The sequence below is a fragment of the Amphiprion ocellaris genome, chromosome 23 (assembly GCF_022539595.1).
Source record: "Amphiprion ocellaris isolate individual 3 ecotype Okinawa chromosome 23, ASM2253959v1, whole genome shotgun sequence".
NCBI lineage: Eukaryota > Metazoa > Chordata > Actinopteri > Pomacentridae > Amphiprion > Amphiprion ocellaris.
The window spans coordinates 22791104-22803566 of record NC_072788.1 but is presented as its reverse complement, the minus strand read 5'-3'; the positions used below and the strand labels follow the sequence as shown (position 1 = coordinate 22803566).

The window sequence follows — 12463 nt, the reverse complement described above, 5'->3', positions numbered from 1 at the left end:
TTAAGTTGTTCTTTCAAGCTGCAACGTGCACATTTATAAAGCATTAGTAGAACTAATATGATGGGATGGCATCAGCTCTGTTTTATGTTTTGGCAGCCGGTCCTCTTTCAAACTGCTGGACCTCCCTCTGCATTTAAAACACCACTTTGGAAACTTAAAGTGCAATTCAGCAATTAGCCGGTGCCCTCAAAACCTAATGAACTTAAGAACAACATATTTTATCTATGATATTTATCTCATTATGTGCATATATTTCATTTTCAGCTCAGTTTGAAAGGCTCTAGTGCTGTTTTGCGGCTCTCATCTGCTAGTCGGTATTTTCTAATGTCTGCTCACCTTTGATCATTGCCAGACATGAGTTTACTCCGGCCTGACAGACCGTGGAAACAAACATACTGTATACGAAGCATTAATTTAACTAATATGATGGAATGGCATCAGAGCTGTTCTATATTATGGCAGTCGGTCTTGCAGATTGTTGATTGTTACTTTGAAACTGTTAGGCCTCCTTCTTCACTTAAAACACTGCTCTGGAGCGTTTAAGTGCAATCCAGCAATTAACCAGTGACCTCAAAACCCAAAGAGCTTCAGAACAAAGCATTAAATCTAAGATATTTGCATATATTACATTTTAAGCTCAGTGTGACAGGCTCTAGTGCTGTTTTGAGGCTGTCTTTGGTGTGTCTATTTTCAAACATGAGTTTACTCTGTTCTGACAGACCGCAGAAACAGACATACACTGAACGGAGCGGACACAAGCAGGTGAAGATGACATTTCAGTTTATTTTATGACACCAGTGTGGGTTAATGGTTGTGTTTTTGTTGGTGCTGACGTACACAACTTCTCGGGGTGTAAATGGAAATGAAAATAGGAGGAAGGAGTGGTTCTCTAGTGGTTCTAAATGTTGCCCACAGAACCTTTAAATCTCAACAAGACAGCGCAATATTCCTCCAAGGCTGCTCAGTCGCTGTATCATTTACGACAGATGAAATCTTTAATAAAAAATGACCTTGCAATGAATACAGGCATGCGTTAAGGCCCCTACATGCCGTGTGATTTTCGGCCATCCTTGACGAAAGATAACAATCGTGAGAGAATCGTGGCGATATCTTTGGTCATGGCTCTAAATCGGTGGTCCTATATGTCGCACTGTGAGACAGGTTCAAGGACAGCCGTTGTCATGGTCTTATGACCAAAGACAAGCTGCGATAAAATTCTGACAGTGTCAGAAATTTGGGGCGATCGTCTCACAGTGTGACCGTTGCTGCGACCTATGACAACTAACTAACCAACAGAAATGCAGGGTGAAATGACGTACTGATCAGCGCAACACTGGCGCTAAACCTTAATAGATGATTTGTGACGACTATGGCAAAATCTATTAAAACAAGTATGTGGGATTTAAACAAAGAAGACAGCCTAGTAGAGCTGTGGCAGCAGAAGCCTTTTTGACGTCCTCTGGTTCGTACCACAACCGGACAAAAAAGGACGAAGCATGGAAGGATATAGCGGAGGAATTGCAGTTCCCAGGTTAGTAACCTAACATTAGCGGCTAGCAAACGCACACAAACACCACTGTAAATAGTGGCCACAGCATTTAGTTCATAAAAATTCAGTCCTTTCATGTCTGGCTAGTTTCCCTGTGATTGTAGGTGCTCCGTTTATGCTTCGGTTTTTTATTTTTCATATATGGACAGCGCATGATTATTGTGCATTCATGTCGACTCACGTACATCGTAGAGTGAGATTCAGCTGCGTTTTGATCGTGCAATCAGCACAGAGCAAAGTTCACGTCATGCCCAAAGATTATTAGATTCATGTCGTACAGTCTAGCAAGCTGTGTTAAAATCGCAACAGTGTGTAGAGGCCTTTATGCACGTGTACATTACGTACGGATACCGAATTGTGTGACCTAAATATGTAGCGGGTGGCGGGAATTGATGGGGCTCAGAAACACCCCCACAATTTAATCAATTGTTCCTTGTAGTAGTAGGATGGCAGTCATGTGATCGTCAGCAGACAGCTGATATAGTGTTCACTTGTTGTCATAGTTACAGTCACACCGTGCTGCTATCTCACAATGATATCTTTATGTCATTTCTGACCTTCCTTGAAAATTTTATCCAAATCCGTTAGTCCATTTTTGAGTCATGTTGCTAACAGACAAACAGGCAGACAGACAAACATACGCAGGTGTCACATAACTCTGCTGCATTCCTTGGCGGAGTAAAAACTTAAGACTACAAATATGAGATAATATGAAAGGTCTTGAGGTGTAGCTAAATGTTCATTTTCCAGCTGTTGCATCACTTGTCCGGAAACGAGTGCATGTTTAATCTCACCTTAGAGGCCCGCCTCTCGTTTTTTATGGCCTGCATCATCCCCCGTCGCCCATGGCAACCTGACGTGTCGCTCCGGCCCGGCCCGGCAGCCGGCGAGCTGAGCTGCGACGCCACCTCGGAGCTGGGGATGATGCTGATGCTGTCGGAGGTGGAGGCGCTGAGCAGCATGCTGGGCTCAGCACCTTTCAGGCAGCTCAGGGTGTTTCTCCGGCTCTGAGGGGGCGGCGGCTTTATCTCTGGGGGAGGGGCAACATTTAAAAAAATAAATAAGCATAATGATCAAATACAACAGCACAATAAAGACAAAACAGATACAGCAACGGTGTGGAAAACGCAGATTTTGTCAGTTGTAAGGTGCAAAACTGAAACTCTGGATTGGAGCATGTTATCAGGACTCCTTCCAACTTTCTTGCCAAGAAATCAGCGAAAACATGCCAAGTTTTCTGCTAACAGGGCTGCGGATGTCTTGCAGGGAGGAGGAGAGCTGAAAACACGAGGCGCATGTTTCATTACTACTTTCCTGTGTCTGGCATAGATAGAAGATAATGTGGAAAATGGTTAAAGACTGCCACATGATGCAGCTTTATCTCCATGGAGAAGCTTGGCCTGGAAAACGGAAGCAGCCGTCCATGTGCTGCCCAAACTGATCACATCAGATAGCAGCACAGCCACTACGCTGTTAGTGAAATAGCTGACATATAGTTTGATTTTTCAGCTCACTCATGATAACAACTCAATGTTGGAGTTCTTTTTTTCACTCTCCTTACTGTTGCTTCCCTACCGAGCATTAAGACAATTTCTATGCAGTTTACATACATTTATGAATCCCAATTTCACATTATAGCTGACAAACACAAGTTTTCTAATCTAGAATCCAATTAGGAATCCTATAAATGTGGTTTTAAATATGCAATTGATAGCTACATACTGCAGAAATATTGAAGCCAATGCTGCATGAAAGCAAAAACTAAGATCCCCTCGTCACTTGGCGATCCACTGAGAAGACATAGAAGACTTGTAAAAAGCTCATTAGTCCTAGAATCTCACCTCTGTAACAAACTGAAATGTCTGTAAAAATAAAACCTTAGCACCTGAATTGTTTTCCAGGTTTGACAGAACATTAACAGGAGATGATTTTAGTCTGTTGTTTCCAGCTCTTTGTAGGAGTCTTTCCTCTGAGTTTATTAAAGACTAGCAGCATCAGACAGCAGCAGGAACTTCATAATTACTTATAAATATAAACAATCCCTGACATGGAGGCATGATGGTGGTAGTACTTACACTACCACTCAAAAGTTTAGGGTCATCCAGACAATTCCATGTTCTCCATGAAAACTCACACTTTTATTCATGTGCTAACATAATTGCACAAGGGTTTTCTAATCATCAATGAGCCTTTCAATACCATTAGCTAACACAATGTAACATTAGAACACAGGAGTGATGGTTGCTGGAAATGTTCCTCTGTACCTCTATGGAGCTATTCCATTAAAAATCAGCCATTTCCAGTTAGAATAGTCATTTACCACATTAACAATGTCTACAATGGTTTTCTGATTCATTTAATGTTATCTTGATTGAAAAAAAAAAAAACAACAACTGCTTTTCTTTCAAAAAATAAGGACATTTCTAAGTGAGCTCAAAATTTTGAATGGTAGTAGAATTTTCAGTATTTACAAAATCATAAATCGACTACATCTAGTTATTTGGACACTTTATAAAGCGTCTACCCATTTAAATTTAGTACATTATTACGCATTATCTACTGTCCAATCTTGCATGTATAACAAATATCGTGCACATACCTCGGCTCTCTCCGTCACTGTTGTGGTCTGAAAGGTGGAATTCTGTCACTTTAACAGACTGATGAAGCAGCACTGTCGGGTTTCCTCTTTGGGGCTTCAGCGTTTTAACAATACAAGAGGCTTTTAGGATGAGAATAAGAGTAACTTACCACTAACTTTTGGTAATGGCTGGCATTTATTGGACTGTAAAGAGCAGAAGGCAGCTGCTAACATTAATCTACTCCCTGATTTAACACACACTACACAGTGGTCGTGCTAAATGTGAACACGAGGCTTTTAAGGATGCCACAAACTAATGGACGCAAGGCTAGAAAATGAAATGTTAGGTCTATTTACAGCTGTGATTTCACATTAGATAAGGGATTTATAGTGGAGACACTTCAGCATTTTCTTCATTTATAGTGGATCTCAATGCTTCCCTGTGCCTTCTGCCAAATTTAAATTAAAGATAGCTGAAAGTGTTGTGGTGGAAACCTCTTTCATTAATAAAATAGAAATGAATATATGCAACAATCAAACCATAGTCAAAACTACAAAGCCATCAATCTGTTTTGGGGCTCTTGTTGGTTTGTGGTGAGTTTGATGCTTTCAAGCTGATTAAAATCTCCAGAGAAAGAAAGCAGCAACAGCAGTCCTAAAAGTCAGACTTTTTCCTGATGATTTGTGACGATAACTTCACATTGCATTCAATTCTTCGGTTAAACTACCTAACGGGTGATTTTTCTGTCAACGTAGAGCAGATCTCAGCTGCTGCAGTCCCCGTCGGTGTTTACCTTGCGAGTCTGACGGAGCGAGCGTATTGATCTGAGGAATCTGGAAGGTGCTGGGTGGAGGCTGCAGTGTGTTTGACATTGCTGGTGTGTGCAAAGGCTGCTGGGAAGAAGTCTTTGCTTCATGCAGGAAGACTGTGGCCTGCCTCTGGAGCACCTGGAGGGAAGAAGAAGACAGTGAAGAAAGGACGGCATAACAGAACAAAGACGTATGTATAGACAAACAAACACTGCTGCTCAACCTTCAGGGCTCCATAGTGCAGCACAGGTATGTAAATCTGGCATAACAACTCCTTATTTCACAATTTCCAAACCTTTAATCACAAGCCTGGCAGTACTAAGAATGTGTGCTGTAGTTGTTTGGAAGTTAGGTGCATTTTGCTAGAAGATGCAGCTGCTTTCAGTAGATTTTTCGGAAATGATTTGCTTGTTTTGGGCTAAAAAAGAAGTGAGATGAATAGACCAACATCCAGTTTCTAACCAGGTTGCATTGCAGCTCATTTAAAAAGCAGGTTGTGACAATAGGAGAAGATAAATGACTTTCACTGGACTGTCGTGTTACGTAAGAACCCGTGCACTGCTTTGCTAATAATACTTAATACTGGAGCAGAAAACCCCAAAGCAACGTGGAACTCTCTGGAAAAACTCTTCAGTTGTTGGTGAAACAAATCCGATTTATGTTTAGAACATAGCGATTGGAGACTAGAAGCTTCTCTGCACTCAGTTTAGGAACATCAGTAATTTGTAGTTGGCCAAACGTGTTGCAGCTAAAATGGAACGTTCATCCTACTGGAGCAAAGTTCTAATTGAAATCAAATGAGTTTCGTGAAAAAAATTCGATGAACAGTCGAATGTTTTTTCAAAATTTGATCTTCGCAATGTAAAATCTAAACTTCATTTACCAATATTTCTGTCTTTTTATGGGGTTTTGTTTAAATTAATCCCGTCATGGTTTTGCCACGTTCTAAATGAATGAAATCTTTCATAAATTCAAGTTTATGTTGAATTCACTGGCTTAGACAAACTATTTAAGTTGCACACGTTATTTTAAAGGGTTCTGCGGACATATTTACATTGCATAAACTTAATATTTTGGGTAATTATACCTTAAATTTAAAAATACAACAAGTTGGTTTACAACTGCATGCACGAGTCACTCTGCACCACCCACCACTGCAAGTAAATCCTCTCTCTGTAGGAAACTGAGTAATGATCCAACAGAAGACACTGCATTTTATTTATTTCCAAAAAGTCAACCAAAGCATAGTAGGGAATGGTGCTTTTACAGCCGGAGCAGTAAAAAAAAACAAAAAACAAACAAAAAAAAGCATTAAAAAAGCAAACTGAAGCAGTGAGAAGTAGTTTTGCTTGCAATAGAGCCAAAGAAGAACTACATTTTATGAAGTCTAAGTGCCAGATTTTGTTCATAAAAAACAACAAACTAAATGTACTAAGTATTTCTTGCTGTTTACAATCACTTGAATAACGTGTTAAGAAATTACTGGTGCCATGCAAAAGTATTTGCCCAGAAGTCTCGTATTTTTGCATATTTCTCACACTTAAATCATCCAGATCATCAAACTAGTATTTATATTTTTTGTATATTAGACAGGGATAACCCACAAAACACAAACTACTATTTTTAAATTATGATTTATTGAAGATTTATTGTGGAAGAAGTAATTGTCCCCCTGAATCTAATAACTGCTTTGGCATCAACAACTGCAGTTAAATGTTTGTTCCAGCTTGTGATCAGTCTTTTCCACCACCATGTAGGAATTCTGCTCCACTCTTCTCTGTAGAATAGTTTGAATTCAGTCACATTAGATGGTTTTAGATCATGAACTGTCCTTTTAAGGTCTTGTCACAGAATCTCAGTTAGATTCACGTCCAGACTTTGACTCCAGAACCTTCATTTGGTTCTTTCTGAGCCACTCAGACGTGGACTTGCTTGTGGTTTTTGGATCTTTGTCTTGCTGCATAAACCATTAGTGTTGAGCTTTAGGTCATGAACTGATGGTGGATGTTCTCCAGGAGGATTTACTGATAGAGAGCAGAATTCATGACTCCATCAGTGATGAGGAAGGTTCACTGTTCCATGTTTCTCTATTTGTGGATAATGTCTCTCACTGTGGTTCCCTGGAGTCCCAGAGCCTCAGCAATGGCTTTGGAACCCTCCAGACTGATGAATGTCAGTGACTTTGTTCCTCATCTGTTCTTGAATCTCTTTAGAACGTGGCATCATGTGCTGCTTTTTCAGAGCCTTTAGCTACTTCACAATGAAGACAGGTTCTATTTAGTGATGTTTAGGTTCAACAAGCCTGGCAGTAATCATATGTGAGTGTGGATGGAGAAACTGAAGCCAACTGATGAATGAATTTGGTCATTTGGTAGATTGGTAGCTAAGGGGGCAATTACTTTTTCAGATAGTGCAAGATGGACTGGACAGTATTTTCAATTAATAAATGAAATCATGATTCAAAAACTGCATTTTGCGTTTTCTTGGGTTATATTTGTATTTTAATAAAATCAGTTTGATTATCTGAAATATTTAAGTGACAAATGTACAAAAACCTAAGATTTCTGTAGGGGGGCAAATACTTCTTCATGGCACCAAAAATGCATTGAGTACACCTAAATTATGTGCTCGGTGCAGCTAACTTCAATGTTTCAATTAGTCAAGTATATTAGGACAATAAATGACCTCAATATAAATTCTTGTTGGGTTTTCTGTATTTTTCCAACCTGTATGGTGAGGCAGTACGTCACCACCATGATGACCAGTGGAATGAAGAAGGCCACAAAGGAGCCAATCAGCATGAAGCGCTCCTCGTTGAGGACGCAGCTGCCGTTGACAAAGACCTTGTCCTCGTTGTGGAGGCCGATCACTGGAATCGGCATCGAGACCCCTGGAGAGGAGGAGAAAGGATTTAACATTTTTTTAACAATTTTTTTGGAGCAATTGACGTACTATTATTATGTTTTTGCTGCTGTTACGTCTTCTCCCAGTTCCTGCTGCATTACTGCCATCAAAAATCAAATCAAAATGTCCTTAAAACACATTGAAAAGTCTTAATGTAATACTAGCATGCTGGAACACTGAATGAAAACCAAAGGGAAACAGCAGGTTGATAATAGAAAGTGTTTCATATATATCGGTGTAAACTTCAATGATAATTAAAGCTGCAACTACTAATTTGATAAACTTAAAAGTCATATACATTATTTTTTTGTCTGGAAGCTATATATTTGTGGTTCAACTATCAATTAATGCCACTTACTGCTTAGTTTGCATGGAACACTGAATGAAAACCAAAGGGAAACAGTAGGTTGATAATAGGAAGGAAATATTTCATATATATCCGTGTAAATTTCAACGATAACTAAAGCTGCAACTACTAATCTGTAAAACTTAAAAATCAAATACGATATGGTTTGATCTGGAAGCTGTATTTTTGTTGTTTAACTATCAATTAATGCAACTTAGTTGAAGCTTAATTTGCATGGAACACTGAATGACAGCGAAAGGGAAACAGTAGGTTGATAATAGAAAGTGTTTCATTTATATTGGTGTAAACTTAAACGATAATTAAAGCTGCAACTATTAATTTGTAAAACTTAAAAATCATATACAGTATGGTTTATCTGGAAGCTGTATTTTTGTGGTTTAACTATGAATTAATGCTACATACTTTAAGCTTAATTTGGATGGAACATTGAATGAAAACCAAAGGGAAACAGCTGGTTGATAGTAGGAAGTAAGCATTTCATATGTATCAATGAAAACTTAAACAATAATTAAAGCTGCAACTACAAAATTGGTAAACTTAAAAATCAAATATGATATGGTTTTATCTGGAAGCTGTATCTTTGCAGTTTAACTAGCATTAATTCTACTTACTTTAAGCTTAATTTGTTTTAAACTGAAGCCTTCAGGGCCACAATCATTACCTGAGAATCATTTTAGAGTAATGATCATAAATCATTGCTGGAAAATGCAGGATCATCCTATCATGACTCATTTCAAACACATCTGGTGGTTCACACATCGGCCAATTTCCGTGCTAATGAAGTAAATAATGGTAAGTTATTGTAGAAAAATGAGAGCTACACCTGCAGTAAATCACTATTCAGCATGAGATGTTAAAATGTGTGTAATGGATGTTGATAAAAGGCTGAGGTGAGAACAAGCCGAGCTGATTTCCTGACCTCTGATGATAATAGCGACTAATGTGCTGCCTCTGATTTCAAAGAGTCTCTCTGTTCAAAGTGACCCGGGCTTCGTTTCAGGTTTTTAAAGCTCCTGATGACAGACACATTCAGAGATGTCAGCCGTCTCTGAGCTGCAGTAAGTACGAGCTGCATCGCTGTCTTCAGCACCACTGGTGACCAGGCCAACATCAAAATGCAATTCAGAACAGAGGCGACTCCCTTCATGCAATCGACTGCACACACACCCAGGAGGATGAATTTGTTTGCATAAAGTGTGAACACTCATATAAGTGAGCTGTGAATGCAGATAGGTCTGACTAATGAGGCTGTCCAGCGGAGGGTCAAGTCTTGATTTGATTTATACCATCTCAACGAGTGTGTCTTTCTGTGGTTGTTTTATATGTCTTTGTAGTCATTTTGCATCTCTTTCTGTTTGTTTTCTATCTTTCTATGGTTGTTTTCTATCTTTCTATGGTTGTTTTCTATCTTTCTTTGGTTGTTTTCTATCTTTCTTTGGTTGTTTTGGCTTTCTTTGGTTGTTTTCTGTGTTTTTGTGCTTGTTTTGTGTGTCTTTGTAGTCGTTTTGCATCTCTGTTGCTTTTTTCTGTCTTTCTGTGGCTGATTTGTGTGTTTTTGCAGTTGTTTTGTATCTCTTTGTGGCGGTTTTCTGTGTTGTTGTGGCTGTTTTGTGTGTTTTTGTGGTCGTTTTGCATCTCCTGGTGATTGATTTCTGTCTTTCTGTAATTGATTTGTGTCTTTGTAGTCCTTTTGCATGTCTTTGTGTTTTTTTTCTGCCTCTCTGTGGTTATTTTTTGTGTTTTTGTGGTTGTTTTGGGTTTCTTTGTGGTTGTTTTCTGTCTTTCTGCAGTTGTTTTCTGTGTCTTTGTGGTCATTTTGCATCTCTTTTTTGCTTTTTTTCTGTCTTTCTGTGGCTGATTTGTGTTTTTTTGCAGTTGCTTTGCATCTCTTTGTGGTGGTTTTCTGTGTTTTTGTGGTTGTTTTGTGTCTCTTTCTGGTCGTTTTGCGTCTCTTTGTGGTTGTTTTCTTTTGTTCTGTAGTTGTTTTGTGTGTTTTTGTGGTTATTTTGCACCTCTTTTTGGCTGTTTGTGTGTCTCTGTGACTGCTTGCATCTCTTTGTGGTTGTTTCCTGTCTTTTTGTGTTTTTTTATGTCTTTGTAGTTATTTTGCGTCTCTTTGTGGTCATTTTCTGTCTTTTGCGGTCGTTTTGCATCTTTTAGTGATTGTTAGGCTTAACCTTGCATTATTCTTGATTAAACTGTCAGAAAACTGCAAATAAAACAAAAAAACTACAACTTGCTTGACTGCACACTACTGGTGGTAAATAAGGATGCATTTCCATCAGTGTGTTTTTCCTGATTTCACTGATTTTGTCAGTCGTTCACATTGGGACTGATGTATATTTCAGCCATGCTAACACCGCCAGAAGTGTGTCTGCTTGAAAAATGTCCAACTTTGAGTAAAAAGCTGCGTTAGTTTCAGCCGTTCAAAGAAAGTGGAGGAGGCGTGGAGCAAATACCAAACCGACCAATCATAATGTCCAACTTGTACACTTGCTTCTGCTGTTTTTCTCGCCTCCTGATGCTGGTTAGCCTCTCGGATCTTTCACTACTTTGCTAGAAAGGGGCTAAATATGGGACTTTTAAGGTAAAGCAGTGTCTGATATATAACATCTGGCAGTTCACAAATGACTTTTGATGGTGTTCAGTTCAACTTCACACTGAAACGCAGCAGATTTCACTCCCTCAGGTGATGACAGTTATCTCCTTCCTCTCTGTAAACCCACAACAGACACAGTAAAGTGGCAAACAGAAGATTACTGTAGCAACAGATGGAGCTCTGAAGGATGTTTCCCCCCCGAGTGACACAAACCTCTGAGAACCGACGAGCCAACAGCAGCCTGAACTCTGTACCGGGGGGATTACAGAGAATGGCTCTGCAGTGTCACGCTTCATAACGCACACCGAAGCAATGGAGGGGATATTGGAAATACAAAACAAATATGATGAGACAAACAGAAGGCAGAGGAAGAACTTATATCGAGACAAAACAAACGGATATCAAAGCAGATGGCCGCTCAAACCAACTCTGGTTCTGGTTCAACAGGGGGATTGTCGAGTTTCTTTCATTTCGGCAGCTGAGCAAACCTGAAACTCAGCGATTTCTTTTGAACTGGCCACTAATGCAGAACCAGATGCTGAGAGCAATGAAAGCAGGATTGTAAGCAAGAGTTAAGACACCAATGAGCACTGTCCAATCACATGAGGTCAAAAAATGCAAACAGAACCAGTGTTCTGTTTTGCATCCCTTTGTGGTTGTGTTCTGTCTTTCTGTGGTGATTTTGTGTGTTTTTGCGGTCGTTTTGCCTCTCTTTCTGGTTGTTTTGTATCTCTTTCTGGTCATTTTCTGTCTTTTTATGGTGGTTTTGTGTCTCTTTGTGGTTGTTTTCTGTCTTTCTGTGGTTGTTTTGTGCACTTTTGTGGCTGTTCTGTGTCTCTTTTTGGTCATTTTGCATTTCCTTCTGGTCATTTTCTGTCTTTTTGTGGTTGTTTTGTGCGTTTTTGTAGCCGTTTTGTGTCTCTTTCTGGTCATTTTCTGTCATTTTGTGGTGGTTTTGTGTCTCTTTTTGTCTCAGTCGTTTTGTGTCTCATGGTTCTTTTCTGTCTTTCTGTGGTTGTTTTGTGCGTTTTTGTAGTCGTTTAGCATCTCTTTCTGATCATTTTGTGTCTCTTGTGGTCATTTTATGTGTCTTTGTAGTCGTTTTACATCTCTTTGGTCATTTTATGTCTTTCTGTGGTTGTTTTGTGAGTCTTTGTGGTCGCGTTGAGTCTCTTTGTGGTCATTTTCTGTCTTTCTGTGGTTGTTTTGTGTATTTTTGTGATCATGTTGCATCTCTGTGGTCTATTTGCGTCTCTTTGTGGTAGTTTTGTGTCTCTTTGTGGTCATTTTCTGTCTTTCTGTGGTTGTTTTGTGAGTCTTTGTGGTCGCGTTGAGTCTCTGTTGTCATTTTCTGTCTTTCTGTGGTTGTTTTGTGTGCACTAATGAAATTCAGAGTGTCCAGTGAAAATCTGTTCAATAAACACTGAAAGACCGACAACAATGGAAGTAATAAAGACAGTTCAATACTGGACTCAAAGATGCTAACTCCAACAAAAACTGTGTGTGAGCCGTTTGTTTTAATGTTGAGCAGCTTTAGTTTCCTCACACAGGTTCCTCCTTGGCGCTCTCCTCACAATCTGTTCTGGGATCCTGGTCTGAGCCAGATAATCTGATAATGTTTGGGTTTACAGAACTGCTCACAGACTCAGCAGGGTC

The 12463-nt window shown here is 39.4% G+C and overlaps 1 protein-coding gene across 4 annotated transcripts in view; it reads right to left on the bottom strand.

Annotated features, from left to right (window-relative positions):
- Positions 1–12463, bottom strand: part of htr2cl1 (5-hydroxytryptamine (serotonin) receptor 2C, G protein-coupled-like 1) — a 253162-nt gene that overhangs the window by 10080 nt on the left and 230619 nt on the right. For all 4 annotated transcript variants that reach the window (XM_055007622.1, XM_055007623.1, XM_055007624.1 and 1 more), the window contains 3 exons: positions 7664–7827; positions 4922–5075; positions 2344–2579 (listed from right to left, as the gene is read on the bottom strand). In XM_055007622.1, the coding sequence (XP_054863597.1) occupies positions 2344–2579; positions 4922–5075; positions 7664–7827 (554 nt within the window). The remainder of the gene's footprint in view (positions 1–2343; positions 2580–4921; positions 5076–7663; positions 7828–12463) is intronic.